The sequence below is a fragment of the Petromyzon marinus genome, chromosome 16 (assembly GCF_048934315.1).
Source record: "Petromyzon marinus isolate PM22_M1 ecotype Great Lakes invasive population chromosome 16, UKy_Petmar_22M1.pri1.0, whole genome shotgun sequence".
Classification (NCBI taxonomy): domain Eukaryota; kingdom Metazoa; phylum Chordata; class Hyperoartia; order Petromyzontiformes; family Petromyzontidae; genus Petromyzon; species Petromyzon marinus.
In genome coordinates, this window is record NC_133682.1 from 16,897,804 (window position 1) to 16,915,023 (window position 17,220).

Genomic DNA, 17,220 nt, shown 5'->3' on the forward strand with positions numbered 1-17,220 from the left:
GTCCTACCGTGTTTCAAATCTTCCTTATGCTCATGAACACAGTCCGAGACATATCGGTTAGTTTCCCCAATGTAACTACTGCCACAGACACGGCTTAGTTTGTAGACGCCAGGGTATTGTATATCAGGGACCCAGCGTATCCGCAGGTGGTGGATAGTGGAACGACCTTCTGTGAACTTTAGCTGCAAAATAAGCAGCGGCAACCCTAGCGGATAAGCATGTTGTGGACCAAGCAGTGACAGCACCACCAGGGTGTGGTTAGGACTGAAAATGCCAATGGTTTTCCTCTTGAAAAGCGACATATACCCTTTAACGATGCTTCCACATGGCGAGTATAGGCCGCCATTATAATAAGCATGTCTGCCACCAGCCATGGGTTAACAAGTCCTCAACAGCAGAGCAGGAGGAAGAAGATGTTAACATCTCAACAGCTGTGAAGGCGGACCAAGACTGCAGCAGAACGATATCTCCAATCGTACTGGTCTCCTTGCCATTGGATTCATGGTCCCATTCTCTCAAGAACTGTGTGGAAGCTACTGTACAACAGCTTTTTGGCGTCATCTGGTCCAACACCATGTGAGACTAGGCTCTAAGGAACGCTGTCTCGGGTGTGGACCAATCAATTTCAAGGACAGTGCATACATTATCAGAGTTATGTTTTTTGTTTGCATTCCAACCGCGGGTATTGTGGTCAATGCAAACATGACTCCTTGTAAAAAACAGGTGTCAGTTTTGTTGCCAGATAACAGGGTAAAAAAACAATTATTAGCTTCTCCACAATAAAATAAATCATGCACAGGCGTGTTTCATTAAAGGAACAACATCTTCTGGCCCATTCAATACAGTGTTTTTGGTGACCAGCTAGTGACGACGGGAGCTTGATTGTGAAGTCTGGAAGCTTCTAGTGGCAGCTACAAGAAGGTCGTCTAACACTCAGCAGAAACAAGAGTGTGTTTCTGCAGCTGTACCTGCGACTAAGAAGTCCTTTCAAATGATCCACTCTGCTCACCCCACGTGGGGAAGGAGCTAGGAAAGTGGCCCTAAACATAGTCTGTCTCACTTCTTCCGGACTGGATAACCACGTTCAGAAGGATCCCCATTACTGTGGTGGAAACAAAACTAAAAGTCAGATAATTACCTTTGGGAACTGGAATGTCAGGACCCTTATGGACAAGACTAAAAGTGAACGCCCAGAATGCTGCACCTTAATCGTGGCCCGGAAACTCAGACGACACAACACTGACGTAGCTGCCCTCAATGATACTCGACGAGAAGAGAAGGGGCAGCTCAAGGAACAAGGAGCTGGCTGTACCCTCTTCTGGAAAGGCAGACAGGAAGAACAGCGGCGGCTGCACAGAGTTGGTTTCTCCATCAAGAATTTACTTGATGAGTGAGCGCCTCATGACTCTATGTCTCAAACTGGTGGGGAGCCAATATTCTACTGTCATCAGCGTATATGCCCTGATTCTTCACTCCGATTATGAATGTTACGTCAACCTTGATCAGGTCCTTTCTACTGTTCCTGTGGGAGACAGACTTATTCTGCTCGGTGATATGCATGCCAGAGTTGGAAGAAACATAAACCTCTGTAATGGAACCATCGGGAAAGAAGGAGTGGGTAAAGTCAATTCCAACGGCATCCTTCCCTTGACTAAATGCACGGAAAATGGAGTCATCATCATCAACACCCTGTTACGCCAGAAAAAACAAATACAAAACATCATAGCATCATCCGTGATCTAAGCACCGCCACTTGATCGATTACGTCATTGTCCATGAACAGGATCCCAAAGATGTCTGCATCATCCAGGCTGTTCTAGTAGCTGCTGGTGGCTGGACTGATCATTGACTCATCTGCTCAACCATGCTCATAAAACTGGCTCGCAAGTGACGGCTTCATCAGAAGAGATGTCTACAGAAGATTAACATTGAAGCTTTATAGGACTCCATTAAGCAAGACCTCTTCCACCAATGCCTCAATGAAAAACTGTCAAACTTGATTAACCAAAAGTGGGAGAATGTAGGTCGTCAGAGAAAGTGCTTCAAGGATGTCCTCAAGTCCAACATGAAGAAGTGCTCCATCGACACTAACTCAAGGGAGTATCTTTCCCAGGATCACCTCAGATGGAGACAGTCTATTTCAAGAAGCCAAACATTTTAAAACTTAATAGCAGAAACAGAAAAAGTGGGAATGGCGGAAACAACAGCCTGCAGCCCGACTAATGCAGTTCCACCCACCACTATTTCTGGACACATGTGCCAGAGTTGCGGCAGAATCTGTCGATCCCAGATTGGTCTCTTCAGCCATCTTTGGACCCACAGAAAATCCAAATTTTCTCTGGAAGGCAATCCTCGATTGCGAGGGAAAGCCTATGATGACACTTGGGTCCCTGGTTCCATTGAAAAGGACGCAGTTGGGTTCATATTTTCACTAACACCACACCGTTCCGGGCCCTATCCACTGCTATTTGTGACTCAGTCTATGGGCCTCTGAGTCTATGAGTTTGTATGTACAACGTTAGTTCATGGGCTTCTCTGGACAGGCAAGATATTGGTAATACGAAGCCGTAATTTTCACAGCCCCGATGTGTTTATGTAATTTTTGTTGTGACTGAAATGATGTACATTATATAAGCGATATAGTTTGAAGAGTTGCGATGATTAGAAGGCTCGTGTAGGGGCTAATGTTGATCAAACTGTCGAATGTTTCCCTGCACTCAAGTATACAAACGGGAGAATGTGGAGCGCCATCTGCAGTTGGAAATGATGCGTTGATAGCTCAAGGAGCTGGAGAAAGCCACGGCCACGGTCTCCACCAACACCACCACTGCCTCCAACGCCATCCTGGCAGCCACATGCAGTTCCGCCGCCACCACCAGGGATGCTGTTGGGAGATGCATCGACACCCCCACCCCGACTGCTTCTGGCATATTATTCACCCCCACCGCCATGGCGCTTGATGTTGGCAGATTCAGCGCTGCCACCCCGGCTGCTGCTGGCATCTCCAACACCGCCACCACCGCCCCGGCTGCTGCCGGGAGATCCAACGTTGTCATCCCAACCCAGCTCATGCTGGCAGATGCACCACTGCCTCCCCAGCTTTTGCTGGGAGATCCACCACCGCCTGTGCCAAAGCCACCAGGTTCGGCAAATTGCGTAAATTTATTTGAGAACTTCACTGGTCGGCTACTGCTGGAAGATCCACCGCCGCTACCCCTACATCTGCAGGCCGATCTACCGCCGCCACCCCAGCGTCTGCAGGCCAATCCACCACCACCCCAAGGTCTGCAGGCCAATCCACCACCACCCCAACGTCTGCAGGCCAATCCACCACTGCCACCTGTGGGTCTGCAGGTTGATGCACCTTCACCACTCCTGGGACTTCATATTCAATACCCGTTGAGAAATACAACTGAGATTCTTGCATTACGTGTAGTCATTACACTTTCGGTGTTTTGCTTTCACTGGTGTTTGTCACGCCAAAACAAAGGTCAAATGTTGCTTTCGGGAGGTTATAGCTGGGAGGGAGAGGACAAGTGTGGCAGAAAAGAACCAGAGCTTTGTATGAAGTGATAGGCCATGTTACTTTTATACAGCACTAAGCAGCTGAAAAAAAGGATATGCCACTGAACTAATTCAGAGTAAGACCTCCGCTCTGAAATCGGAGCTGGTCATAAATAACTGCCCAGATATGGGAATACCTCCACTCTTTCCACAACTACATATCATGCGGAGTTGAGGGGGTGGAGTCCTTGAAGACATACAAAATATCAAGGCAGGTACTGCTTTGATTTGTTTGGTAGGGCGAATGGTAAGGCCCTACCTCTTATTGGCACGATCCAGGTTCACCATCAGACTCTCCCACTCCTTGAAGTGAACAGCCATTACGAGATCATCACCAACATCATCAGCACACAGATCATCCGTTGTTCCCTCCTTCCAGATTAAGAAAAACCATGGGGCATGTTACACGTTAACATTATTGATACATTACGATTCGTAGACCAAAGTAGATTTTAATACAATCAGTCCTCGCTTAGAATGCTCCCGTAGAACACTGATTCGTTACAGTGATAGGTGTGGGGCCAAATGTTCTGGACTGACTTCTACCACCAAGCCAGCTTCACAACATCTGCGCGTTTCTCCGGTTTCCTCCTACGTGCCGAACCCTGATGCTTGAAATTGTCCAAACATCTTAATGCAGCACGGAGCTAATAATGAGTCTCGAGACTCAATGTGGCTCTCCTGGGTACATACAGGATATTTCTAGATTTGATTATATTTATTCATATGATTCAGCCTAGCAGCTGCACTGCGATGTGCCAGCCTTGCCACTGTGTCATGGTGGTAGTGGTGGTAAAACCGATTCGGAATAATGTTCAGTGCGCGTTGTGATTTTTTCTTTTAAAAGTGTTAATCAAACGAGTTGCAGTGACGTCATGGTCGAGTAAGCAGCAATGACCGCTCCAACCCCTACATTAGAACATTACCTTTTTCGACCCAACATAACCACTCGCTTTCCTGTTTGATAGTTTTCTTATTTTTCTACCTGGCCTCAGGCACTTTATAGGGGGCCTTGGAAAGCTGTTTTTTTTTACTTTGGAGCTTCCTAGGGCGATCCACAGCCTCCTTAGGTGTAGGGTCCTCAGTAAGCAACTCGAGCCTGACCTCATGGCTAGGCCAAGGGGACCTTCCGCCTGTATCTTTGTGCTCCATGGAAGACAGATCCCCTGGGAAAAAAGCCATAGCTTTGTCTCCCCCCCCCCCCCACCCCGTTCAAGTTGACACCAGAGATCCCGGTGGGAGGAACGAGAGCTCTTATAAGCCCTTTTGTAAAAAAAAAAACCAAAGAGAATACTGCCCTTCTTCGGGTCCTCAACGAGATGTCGAGTAAGGTTTGCAGGAGGGTGAAGATTCAGGAGGCAGCCACATATGACCCTTCAGACTATGCTAGACGAGCAGAGCGGTGCAATGAAGACCTACGAAGCCAGGCTGCTGGAACCTGAGGAGGCTTACATCAGACTGGACTCTAAGGGACGGGAGTGCCAAGTAAACCATACGGCCTCCCGGAGGGGGTCGAGGGCAACGCTCCTCAAGATGCTCTATCCTACATTCGGCTACATCTGCTCGAAGCTCCGGCATTCCTCTCTACAACTGGGCCATCACCACCTACACTAGTCGGCGCTGCGCTGTGACCACGGCGTGCCTCCACGCGTGCCTGTCGACGGTCGTCCTCAAGACTGCCCGCATCGAACGCGAGCTCATCTCATTCGTATGGCAATGCTTGCTTCCCGCAGAGCAGACTCTTGTCCACAACCTCTCTCGCATAGATGTAGCGTAATAAATGCACATCCTATACCGTCGGTATACTTACCTGCAGTTGCGGGCACAAGCCCATAGGGGGTGCCACCCTGAGCTGGGGAAGGACAGAGAGAGCCAGGCCCCAGGTGAGGGGTTGGGGGGTTCTTCCAGAGCCCCCTGGAAGGTTCTAGAGAGGGGGCGGCACCGGGGGCGGAGAGCCCCCGAGAGGTGTATTAAAGGGGCACCTCTGGGACAGCTCGGGGCAGTGCTCCGAAGACGAAGAACAGAAGACCATCCTAGCTAGGACCCTGGGACCCGACATCCTTATAAGGGTCGGGGCCGAGCGCGGACCAGTGGTCAGGACCCGCACCTTGGCTGGGTCGGGTCAGAGTAGCCTCCCTAGCTAGGACCCTGGGACCTCGAGCCCAACGTCCTTGTAAGGGCCGCGCCGAGCTCGGACCAGTGGTCAGGACCCGTACCTTGGCTGGGTCGGGTCAGTTAGCCTCCCCTAGGGCACAGATAGCCAGAGGGCTGAGAGCCAGGTTTGATCAGTGCGAGGGCACGCTAGCCCGGAGGCTGTACCTCCCTAGATAGTGGGAGTTAAGGGGAGTTCTGTTCATAGTTACAAATAAACCGTGTTGCCTCTAAAGACGTCTCCAGTCTCCGTGGAACCAACTACATGTGTATTTTTATATTTTTACCACTGTGATATACACGTTGCCTGCGTGCGGCGACGCTGGATGCTTTTCCCTCTTCCTTTTCCTCATCCCTTCACCACAGAATGAACACGGTAACGCGGTCATGCACCTCGGGGGGGGGGGGGGTCAGGGGTCAGACATTTGTGACGATGTGTGACGTGGGGGAGGCGGGGGGTTTGAGAAATGTGACGTCACATCAAAATGCGCAACTTTAAGTATAGAATTGTTATAACACTAATTGTTATGACACTCCTACATCAGTGCAGCGCCACGCACTACAATGGCAATAGTTGAAGCATGTTTTATTTTCAAAATGGAAATATGGCTTTGGGGGGGGGGCTGAGCTTTGTGACGCCATATTTGAGGGGGGGGGGGGTCTGACTTTTTGTGACGCCGAGTGACGAGGTCAAAAATTGCGTGATGTCATTTAAGGACGGCCCCTCAAGTGAATGGCAAAATTGGTTTCGATTTACGTTGTTTCACTTACTGTCGTGTTTTTCAATGTACTAAATCGAGAACTTCAGTGCTTGGGGGATTTTGGAGCTGGCTCACCGCCTGGGCTGCTGCTGCCTTCCCACTCGGCTGTGGTTGCTCGAACCTCCGAGTCGTTCATAGCTCGTGGCTTCTAATATCGGAAGGAAGCGGTGATCGTCTTTGTTCGATGGCCAAGAGCTGCTGCTGCGAGGATGACCGGAGTTTGCGTGATGACCGTTTATGCTCCTGGACACGAGATCAGCAAGGTGTGATGTTTCATTTGTGGGAGTTGCACCGCCTGTACGCGATCAACCGTCGACGCGCCCACCCGGGCCCCACGTTTGCCGTGAGGCACCATGAGGGCCTCCCCGACGGCCAGGGCCTCCGCACGGTCGGAGTGGGCAGAGGCCGGCGTTCGACTGGTGGTTTGAAAAGAACACGGACAAACATTCGAGCTCACGCTTTTGCTTTGGCAACAATTTTCGTTAATTGGGCTCCGAGCGGCTCAACAAGCCTGGAAGCCGGCGCATTTAATCACCTCCGAGATCGAAATGTGGCAAATCGCATGCTAATCAGGAGCAAGTTGGCCCAGGGATTGTGAATCAAATTTGCATGTGAAACGGCGGTGCAGGACTCGATTCGAAGGTGAGTGAATACTGCGCGGTGGTGCATTGCAAGTGGACATTATTATCATCCAACAGTGACCAGCATGGTGAAGTATGGTCAAACTAAAGCTGGCATCCAACATCACGTGGCGAGATGTTCATCCAGCAGTGGAAAACGTAACTTAAAGTAACCAAAATAACAAGATGCATGGAAAATAAATCGGTTTAATTTTGTATATAAACGCATATAACTCATGTGTACATGCTTGTAAATATACGATTCAGCTAAAAAATGTTAAACACATTTACACAAAGTCGCAAAGACATCAACTCGCTTAAATCTTTACCAGTACTCTAGGAGCTCAGAATTATTGCCCAAGTACTGTATATACGTGAGCAAAGTTATGACCATTTACGAAACAATTTGAAAACGTGTCAATATTTTGTCAGAAATTATCTTTGCACGTCTAAAGGACAAGAGAAGCTGTAACGAAATGCGCATTTGTAAACGATTAAACCTTAAAATTTTTTGACACCGACATTTTTTCCAAAAAACATTCCTTGTGTGATTGCACAGAGTCCGATGAGGGGTGGGGCAGCTGTGTAAAAAAACCTGAGGTGAAATTCTCCGTTAAACCGACGATTTAAACAGCAACAGCTCGGGGAATTTTATACTATGTTCTATGCAGCTGACCGCTGCCCCTTCATACAGTAAATGGCATCCTCACAAGAATAAGTAACCTAACATCCCTTGCAGGGAATCCTCTCGCGATAAAAAATCTTCAATTTGCCATCCATCACGAGACCCCTGCGGGTATCACCGTGCACAATCATACTTCGAAGCTCTTGCTCGGATTCCCCAGAGCTTTGCCCTCCGAGTGGCCACCCTAATGGCCCACTCCGACAGGCCAAACCTGGCACAATTGTAGGTTTTCAACTATAATACACATTTTATGGGTTAGATCGTTTAAATATATAAATGTGTTGTTAAACCCACCACCACCCGACAGCCAATTAGTAAGGTTTGTCACGTAAACAGAACATGTCAATTCGTTACTAGTACAGTCCACCAGTGTGTTGGAGAGCAAAGCCACACCATTTACAATCTAAGTACAACATTTCGCCAGCACTAACTAGCTTCATCAGGCGACAGCCATCACTTGTGAGCACTTCTTTCGCGAATTGGGAGGGGAATCAATGAATGCATTGACTATGGGTATCCATTGCCGATTGGGTTATTTATATGTTAATCAACACACATTATGCATGCGCATTAAGGGACGAGGATTCTCCACGAATCTGGCTGTCGCCTGATGAAGCTGGTTGTAAATACTGGTGAAACATTGTACTCAGATTGTAAATGTTGTGGCTTTGCTCTCCAAGACACCAGTGTGATGTTACTAGTACCGAATTGGCACGTTCTGTTAATGTGACAAACCTTTCGAATTGGCTGTGTCGGGTGGTGGCGGGTTTACCGACACATTTAAATATTTATTACGCGATCTAACCCAAAAAACCCGTGTTATGGATATTGGTCGCGAAAGCCTACGTGTTAAACTGGTTTTCAACTGTTAGATCAGTGGTAGCCGATATGTGAATCGCGATCCATGGGTGGATGATCGCAAAAGATTTTGATTGTGGATCTCGGGACAAATAGGAATAAACACCTCTAATATAAAGCATTTCTTGTTATAGCAGATGGCAAAACAAAATCCCCGACTAAGAATTAATGGATTAATAATATATATTTTAAACCAATAGATTGCACTAGCACTTGGCATGTCTACAGTGTTCTATTAGTCGGTTAAATCCATCCGGGTAACTGCTGGTCATATATTGCTGGTAGATCACGGAACATGTTGAGATATACCAGAATGGATCACAGTGCTTTGTGGGTTGGACGCTGCTGCGTTAGTCAATAAACACCACCGATTCAGTAACCAATATTTTTGTGAAATCACCTTCATCACAAGGGGGTCAGTGTCTTGGCTGGCAAAGAAGTTGGGCATAAGATATCCTAAACCTTTGATTTAAAGCTTTCGTGACTGCAGTAATTCATATTCTTAGTTCTTTCGGTAAAGTCACGTTGAAGGGAAACAATAAAATAATAATAAAATATATATTTTATTATGTTATTGTTTCCCTTCAACGTAATAATAATAAAATATATATTATTTTATTGTTTCCCTTCAACGCGACTTTACCGAAAGAGCTAAGAATATATCCTAAACCTTTCATACATCTTGATGCGTATACACCTTAATTGGCTGATTGTACTGGTTGGCAAGATAAAAATTCTAAATAAATAAAAAATTGCGCTACCGTTTGAACCGCTGCGACAGGAGAACAAAGAACCGGTGACCTCTGGATTGCAAGTTCAGAGTGCAAACCGTCTGTTACTTCAGGGTAGCAATTCTCATAACCGCCACTGCTTTTTTCAATTGTTCACCTCTGCTTGCGAGCACAATGTACACTTAATTAACTCTGCAGATGTAAAACCCAGAGTGTGTGCCCACTCATGCACCTGCTCCGACATCTTGTTGACACCGCATCCACGATACACTAGTGCTGTCTGGGTTTCTTAGGCCGGGGAGAAGGCGAGCCCCATGGGGTAGACTCCGCAGGGTTGTAGCCTGGAATCTGTGACAGCGGACACACAAATGGCACAAACGTACAACGAAGATAGTCACCCAAATAAGCCTTTAACAGACTGTGCTGCTGTTAGACAGCATGGCCCACGAGGGGGTAAGTGGCCAACACCTCTCCCCAGTGCTGATGTTTACACACTGCACCAGGTACTCATTTAAGAAAGAGTTGACCTTGGGTAGGCAAAACAGCAGTTCAGATAATCCTCACTGGTGTTGGCGGTGAGTGGGAATTGGGTTGCCGGGTTCATAGCGCAGCGTGCTAACCACTACACCAATGCTCTCACACACACACATGCGGGTATTTCCAACACAAGTGATACGTTATTATTACACTTATTAACACTGAAAAACTTAACAACTCCACACAGTAACACTCTAGTTGGGAATCAAACCCAGTTTTCTTGCTGCAAGACGCAAGGGTTTACCAATGTGCCACCCTGCCGCCCATGGCGATACGTAAACTACCTTAATACCAGTTTCAACGCATGCTTATTTTTAGATATGGGAGGAAACCAGAGAACCCGGAGGAAACCCATGCAGAACAGACTCATGGAGTTTTGTTAAGAAATCTGATATCTACCAAGGCTCCCACACCCTGACTTAGCTTGGTATCTTGAGAACTCGCATTCATCAACAACAGCCCCAAACGATCATTTAAATAGGTCACGTTTCAGATAATGGCCCTTCTTGTGCAATGAACTAGGGCCATAATAAAAATCTATTTTATACAGCACCTTGCATATCGAAACATCTCAAAAAAGCACTGGACATTAAAAAACTACTCAAGTATAGATACAAGCCAATACAAATAAAGTAAAAGCCAATAATAACAATGAGAGTGATACTGACACTTTACACAGCATGCAAAATGCAATAAAAGCTAATTATAATGATTCCCCTCACAGTAATAACCAATCAGAATCCAGGAAAAGCCAATTAATAACGACGTTTTCAAGCTGGATTTAAACACACAGACAGTCACAACTGATATAGGTAGGGATAGTATCCCATAGTCTTTGGATATACAGTCTGTTCTATAATACGGTAGTTGCGTACCTCAAGAACACCACGTTTTGGAAAAATCGTGTTATAATAAATAATATATATTATATGGGGTAAAGCGCAGTCCGCAATAACGCGTGAGATGCGTAACACAGGCTGAACAAAGACTAAGGAACGTGGGTAGCATCTAGAAGCATCCAGCAGCATCCCGCCTTGTGTGATGCTACGCCGAGGCAGCCGTTACGACCGCTTATTCCTACTCGCGCGACGTAGTTCCATTCATTCAACCGAGTTAAATCCAGTTCGGATCCGCGTTATACAAAAAATGCGTTCCTTCATACATTCATCATCGCGTTATATCCAATTTGCCAGTTACAGGAGGTATAGGACAACAGACTGCAGCTCAAAATGCTAGCTAAACATATATTTTTTCCATCCAAGACCGGAGTTTATATTTTATTCCTGTGTTATAAGGGTATTACGTTCAGGGGCTAAATGCCAATGTATGGGTCTGATAGCCACGGGAGAGCCTCAGGAGAGAGTTTGTGTCATCTTGCCACCCCCTCCATTGAAGGAGCGCAGACTACAGTGGTGTAAAATGTGGTCCATAGTTTGGGTTGCATGGCCACAATCGTACAGTAGCTTGTTTTTAATGCACTGCTATGTATCTGTATGAGTCTCTATGAATCTCTAGGAATCATAATGGGTCTCTCTGTATCTCCTATGTATCTCTGTGTCTCTATGGGTTTACTATACGGTCCCACAGTTTGGGTTGCATGGCAACAAGCGCTATGCTGTGGCTTGTGTCATTAATTTTCGGCCCGCTGACGTTCCGATGCGGAGAGCGTTTGTTTTTTGTGCACTACTGCTGGCGCAGCAAGCAGCAACAGCAGCATGGTCACAATACAAATCGGTGGTATTCCGAGGTTGCGCGTCGCGCCGCACGGTGAGTACCTCCGGGCGGACGAGGTGCATGCGGATCCGCTGGTGCTGCAGGTTGGACGAATCCAGCGACACGCGCACGCACACGCGGTCGAACATGTTCAGCGCGATGCCCTCCACGCACAGCGTGGGGCCCTACACAAAACACAAAGACATATCTCCAATGTAGCCTTAACAGACTGTTGGGGCAAGTGCTGTTGGCGAGGAGGACAGATGAAGGCCGGCACGGCACACAAGGGGGTGGGTCGCCAGCGCCATGCCCGGCCGCCTTTGTCTTCCCAGTGGCGATGTTTACACACCGCACCAGGCATTCAATTGAGTTCCGAGTCAACCTAGGGGAGGCCCAGGACCGGTTCAGATAATCATCACTGGTGTTGACCGTGCGAAGGAATTGAACCCAAGTCGCCGGGATCGTAGCGCAGAACGCTAACCACTACACTACCGCTGACTGCTCTCTGCCAAGTGCCCTGCACACAAGCACGGATTGACGTAAACCCAACGTTATTATTCATACTATTACATGGGTCACTCAGAAAAGCCTCACTGATTCTCAAAACGTTTGCATTCAAGGTCACTGCTACGTCTTTGTAAAAGGAGGCGAACGATTGATATGTGCTCCCCAAATAAGTAATTTGCATGTAATTTGCCAACCTTGAACCATGATGCTGGCACACGAATAACGTTACAGGATCTTTTAACGTACACTGTTAAAGCGGATAGCCTGTAAATATTTTACGCTTAATACACACCACAGTATTAACCGGAGTGGCCACCGAGTTTGAAACGCAAACCTCCACAACACACAGCGAATGCAATACCGCTTGGGCCACCTCAGCGCGAGCTGAAAACCAGGCATGAGAAGCCCTTTTGAGCTTCTGGTCCAAATTAGGCTGTGTGCATTATCCACGCAGAGTGACAATGTAATGCGGCATGCAAGGCATGCTGGAAAGGACCGGATCCACTGGTCACACATGTGCTTTTTGCCATCTAGAGATCACTTTTTGCATCAACTACTATTTCCCTCATTTGTTTTTATTCTATAAGTACTTTTCTGCCCTTTGAGTTCCTCATTGTTTACAGAAAGCATTAGATTTTCTCTATAATTCTTCCGGATCTGAGGGATTTTACTGTATTTTTAATCTGATGTCCACTCCGTGACAATACGGGCTCCGTCATGGCAGTTATTTCCAAAGCATATTTAATTGTGACCGTTTTATAATTGAAACGCATTTACATCATTAAATTCAGTTTCAGTTTATTTTGGTATAGCCCTGTAAGCCATCCGGCTCTAATGTATCCACCGGTGTAACTTCCTCTGTAATAGTCCACACTGCCAAATGGCAAAAAAACGGAGCTTCGTATCTCACTGCGTTCTTCCACCTTAAACCAAGTGTCTGTGTGTCTGATAGAAACCTAATCGTAGAGAGATGGTCAGGGGGCTTGGGTCCCAGTGCATTAAGCCAGTCCTGGGTTTAAATGCAGAATTCAGCCGTTCGGGAAATGCCAATGCCTCCCGGTTAAGTGAACACATGCCCTACCTCCTCGTCGAAGGTAACGTTGAGCTTGAGATCTTTGGAGTCAAAGAAAACCGTCCCCTCCAAGCCGTACTTGGGAATGAGCACCACCACGGCGTTCTTGCGCACAAACAGCACGAAGCCCTCTTCGCTCACCACTCCCTTGCTCTTGAAGAACAACTAAGACCACAACAACAGCAGCCGTTAATCACCGCTACGTTGCCAAGAGCAGACACACGCGCATCACTTACCAGGCCCACAATTATTTAACAAAATTTAAGGTATTTTTCTGCATCCCCCCGCTAATTAATTCCAGTTGTGCTATTGGCATCATGTCATGGGGATTATTTTGAGTTCAATCGTGAAGGTACAATGTCAATTGTATTGACTATAATCCTCCATCACCTGACAGAGCCAATCAAATAAAGTTGTCACATCATGGGCAAATGTGCCAAGTAACCAGGTTTTTCAGCAAACACAGAAGAATGCTGAAAAGCAATGTCAAGTGTAGCCAACCAGTACAGCCATGGCACCACCACACGTAAGCGTGCGAATAGAAAACAATTGATTCTTACTACACGCACAATACGATGCCTGCATTCGTGACCTTAAAAATGGTTTTCAAGAGACGAATGGACGCATTATCAGGTGCCTAAGCACACGCCGTGCAAGCTCCACGTGGCCCACACTTCCGCCTCCCACCTGCATGTGGAAAGCTACAGACGAGCGTTGGGCGTACTGCGCCATCTTTTGGCGGTAGTTGAGGTTGTTGCAGAGCTGCTGCTGATTCTGCTTGTCGGTGAGCGCCGGGTACGTGGGGTCGGCGCCCACGCACACGGCCAGCAGCCGGTGCACAATCACATCCGAGTATCTGTAACGGTAGAGGGAGACAACAACAACATTATTCACATTTGTTGTAGCCTCTATTTAATATGAAGATTAAATTTACAGTAGATACAGGCTGCGGTATGGCCACGAGATGCCAACGGAGCAGCGGTATTAATCCACCAAGCACCGCGATTCATTCTGGTGGATCTCAGCGGGTTTGACGATCCACCAGAAAGCTACGCAAACAATGACTCAGATGGATTTAACGCTGTGATAGAATACTGTACTCTGGCCATACCACGTTCTAGCACCATCTGCTGGTGGAAATTATCTTTGTTAATGTATGAATTTAATTCTTTGTTGAGGATTTTTTATTTGTCAACAGATGTAGCGCAAATTGCTGCCTGCTCATATCTGTCTTCTTATTTAAGATCCACAACAAAATCGTTAGCGATCCATGGCAGAATTGCATTTCACTTTTGGCCGCCGCTGCAACACGGCAATGGATTCTTGATTCTGCACGTGGAACACTGTCACCCTCCTTGTAGGCGTTGGTGTTCTCCGGATCCTCTAGTTTTTCCCCAACACAAGCCAAACAACCATTTAAGGAATTGGCCAAACTTCCCGTTTATAGGACCTTTTGGAAAAATAACTCAAAATCTGAATCTTTATCCTGGAGAAATCCGATTCGCGATAAAAGCTCGTTTTGACAGATGTCCAGTAGGTATATGATAGGAGTGCTAAGAAGAGGAAAGGTAAACAAATCAGTAAAAGTAAATAATAGAAAAAAGATATACAAGTTGTATGTTAAACTTAATTCGCACCGTACGTAGCCAACCGTGCTAATTGGAGGTGTGCCGTAATCACAAGTTAACATTGCATAAGTACATCAATTAATAAATAAATTCCTAAACTTGGGAAAGGCAGCACAGTCCCAGACCACACCAAGACAACAACATAGTCCCCTCAATAATCGCGAAGGTCGATTTCACGCGTGTGCCTGACGCCAGAGCACGTCACCGTCGAATGGGCGACGTGAAGTGGGTGTAGATGGTGGTGGCGAGCCCGTAGTGGTGGGTGTCGGGCTCCATGCCGGAGCAGAAGTAGATGGCCTGCATCATGCAGCGCGTGGCCAGGATGCGCAGCAGAGTGTTGAGGTATGGTGGCGCTCCCGGCACCGCCGCCCGGTCCAGGGACTCGGCCAACGCCTTAGCCGAGTCCACCTGGATCTCGATGTTCTGCGCAAAAAAATCGGGCACACCGGCGTTTGTGAGGTGACTATCCCGCACGTGGCTTGTAGTTCAGTGCTGGGGAAGCAGCAAGGGTTGTGGTGTATTGGAAAGAAAACGTTATTCAGCGCACTTCCTGTGGGCATTCAGGTTTCCATAACCTGGCTTGCCAGGAGAAGGCAGTACAGCAAGTGGATTAATCTACATCTGACACAGTGCCTGGCTGCCTTCCAGCGTTGTCTGTGGTTCGTCACACCTTTTGAGTTGTTCTGCCTCTAAGGGCGAGTGGAAACTATACGGCTACATCTCAAGATAAAGGTAAAAGGTGCAGCCCTGCAATTGCTCGCTCAGGCCAATACTGACATCGTTTCAAGACACCTCTGCTTCACAGTAGGGGGTAGCACATTCCCACCCATTTTGAGCATAATGTTCATCACAATAAGTCGACCTGATATTTCAACATTTCAGTGCTGGAATTTATCTAAAATTAAATACAGTACTACATTTATCGTGATGGTTTTTTGTTGCTTATTTCTGTGGAGTAGCTGGGAAACGAGCCGAGTCCTTCAACTTCCTACACTTGATAACACAGTATGTTCAATGTGGCTGCTGGATTTTGAAGCCAGGGTCCCAGCTGTAATCTCTGGGTCATAGGGTGACCCAGGTGACCCTTGCAAATGAGACTATTATGTTCTCTTGAGTTCTCACCCGGTTAAACCAAAAGACCTCAAACAAAAATTTGAGCCACCCGACGACCTCTGAATTCCTTGCGAGGAGGATGATATTGAAGAAAGGTTAACAGCAATCTAGAGACAGTAGAACCCCTCTTAAAGATGGTAATTGGTTCCACGAACACGAGCATTAAAGGATTTGGTCATTAAGCGAGTATAGGAAATACGTGTTAAAAGCTTAATTCGTTCCGATAGCATCGAAAGTTTCCCTTGTTCACCCAAAAAACGTACTTTATAATATTTAAACAATGGATATTAATACATAAAGATACTAACATTATAAACACATCATATTAAAATAAACACTGTTAATAAATGCATGAATTCATTTTGATTTAAAACTTTCGTGACTGCAGGGATTCATATTCTTGGTTCTTTCGGTAAATTCACGTAGAAGGGAAACAATAAAATAATAAAAATATACAACAATAAAATTCTCACGACGTTTCGACTGCAACACAAGCAATCATCATCAGGTGTGAAAACCACAACAAGAAAATTTGAAAAAAGTGGCGGTTATTTTAACGTTAGCACCACGGAGAGAGATTTGATAAGCCATTTCGGGTCTTAATTGATTGATCACGCTTAAGGTGGCTGTCAGAACGCATCCATTATTTTTTGTCTCCCCCCTCCTCTTTTCCGAACATAGATGGACTCGTCCATCTGAACAAACTGTCAAATCTCTCTCCGTGGTGCTAACGTTAAAAATAACTGCCACTTTTTTCAAATTTTCTTGTTGTGGTTTTCACACCTGATGATGATTGCTTGTGTTGCAGTCGAAACGTCGTGATAATTTTATTGTTTTATATTTATTTTTTTGTTTTCCTTCTACGTGGCATTAATTCATATTTACTGTACCTACAAGAGCCCGTCGTTAACAGGGAAATGGTCGGTTAAGCCTACACATTGAGCTCTATGGAGGCCCGTTGTTAAGCGATTAGTTAACAAGGGTGGTCGTTAAAAGGGGTTCTAACTCTACCTTTGATTTCGCCGCCTTCACCAAGATGTCGTAGTTGGAAGGCGGAGGCGCCGGGTGGCGTCGGAGCAGCGCACACTCGGGGAATTCGCCTACGATGCGCTCCGCCACGGAGATGTTGGCGAGCAACATGAACTCCTCCACCATCGAGTTGGTCTCCCTGTGTACACGCACCAGTTTCTGCCACCACAACACATCAACCACAAGGGTCAAGATTCTTTATCTTAGATTATTTTGCTGATAATAAATTTCCCACGTGATAAGCCACTTTG

At 46.6% G+C, this 17,220-nt stretch overlaps 1 protein-coding gene across 1 annotated transcript; it reads right to left on the reverse strand.

Annotated features, from left to right (window-relative positions):
• Window positions 1–11,502: 11,502 nt before the first annotated feature.
• On the reverse strand, window positions 11,503–13,428 carry LOC142924697 (exosome complex exonuclease RRP44-like). The gene is made up of 3 exons (XM_076067352.1): window positions 13,423–13,428; window positions 13,209–13,364; window positions 11,503–11,805 (listed from the first exon to the last, which is right to left on the reverse strand). Exons 1-3 carry the CDS (start codon window positions 13,426–13,428, stop codon window positions 11,518–11,520), a joined length of 450 nt encoding a protein of 149 aa, XP_075923467.1. The 3' UTR covers window positions 11,503–11,517.
• Window positions 13,429–17,220: the final 3,792 nt, after the last annotated feature.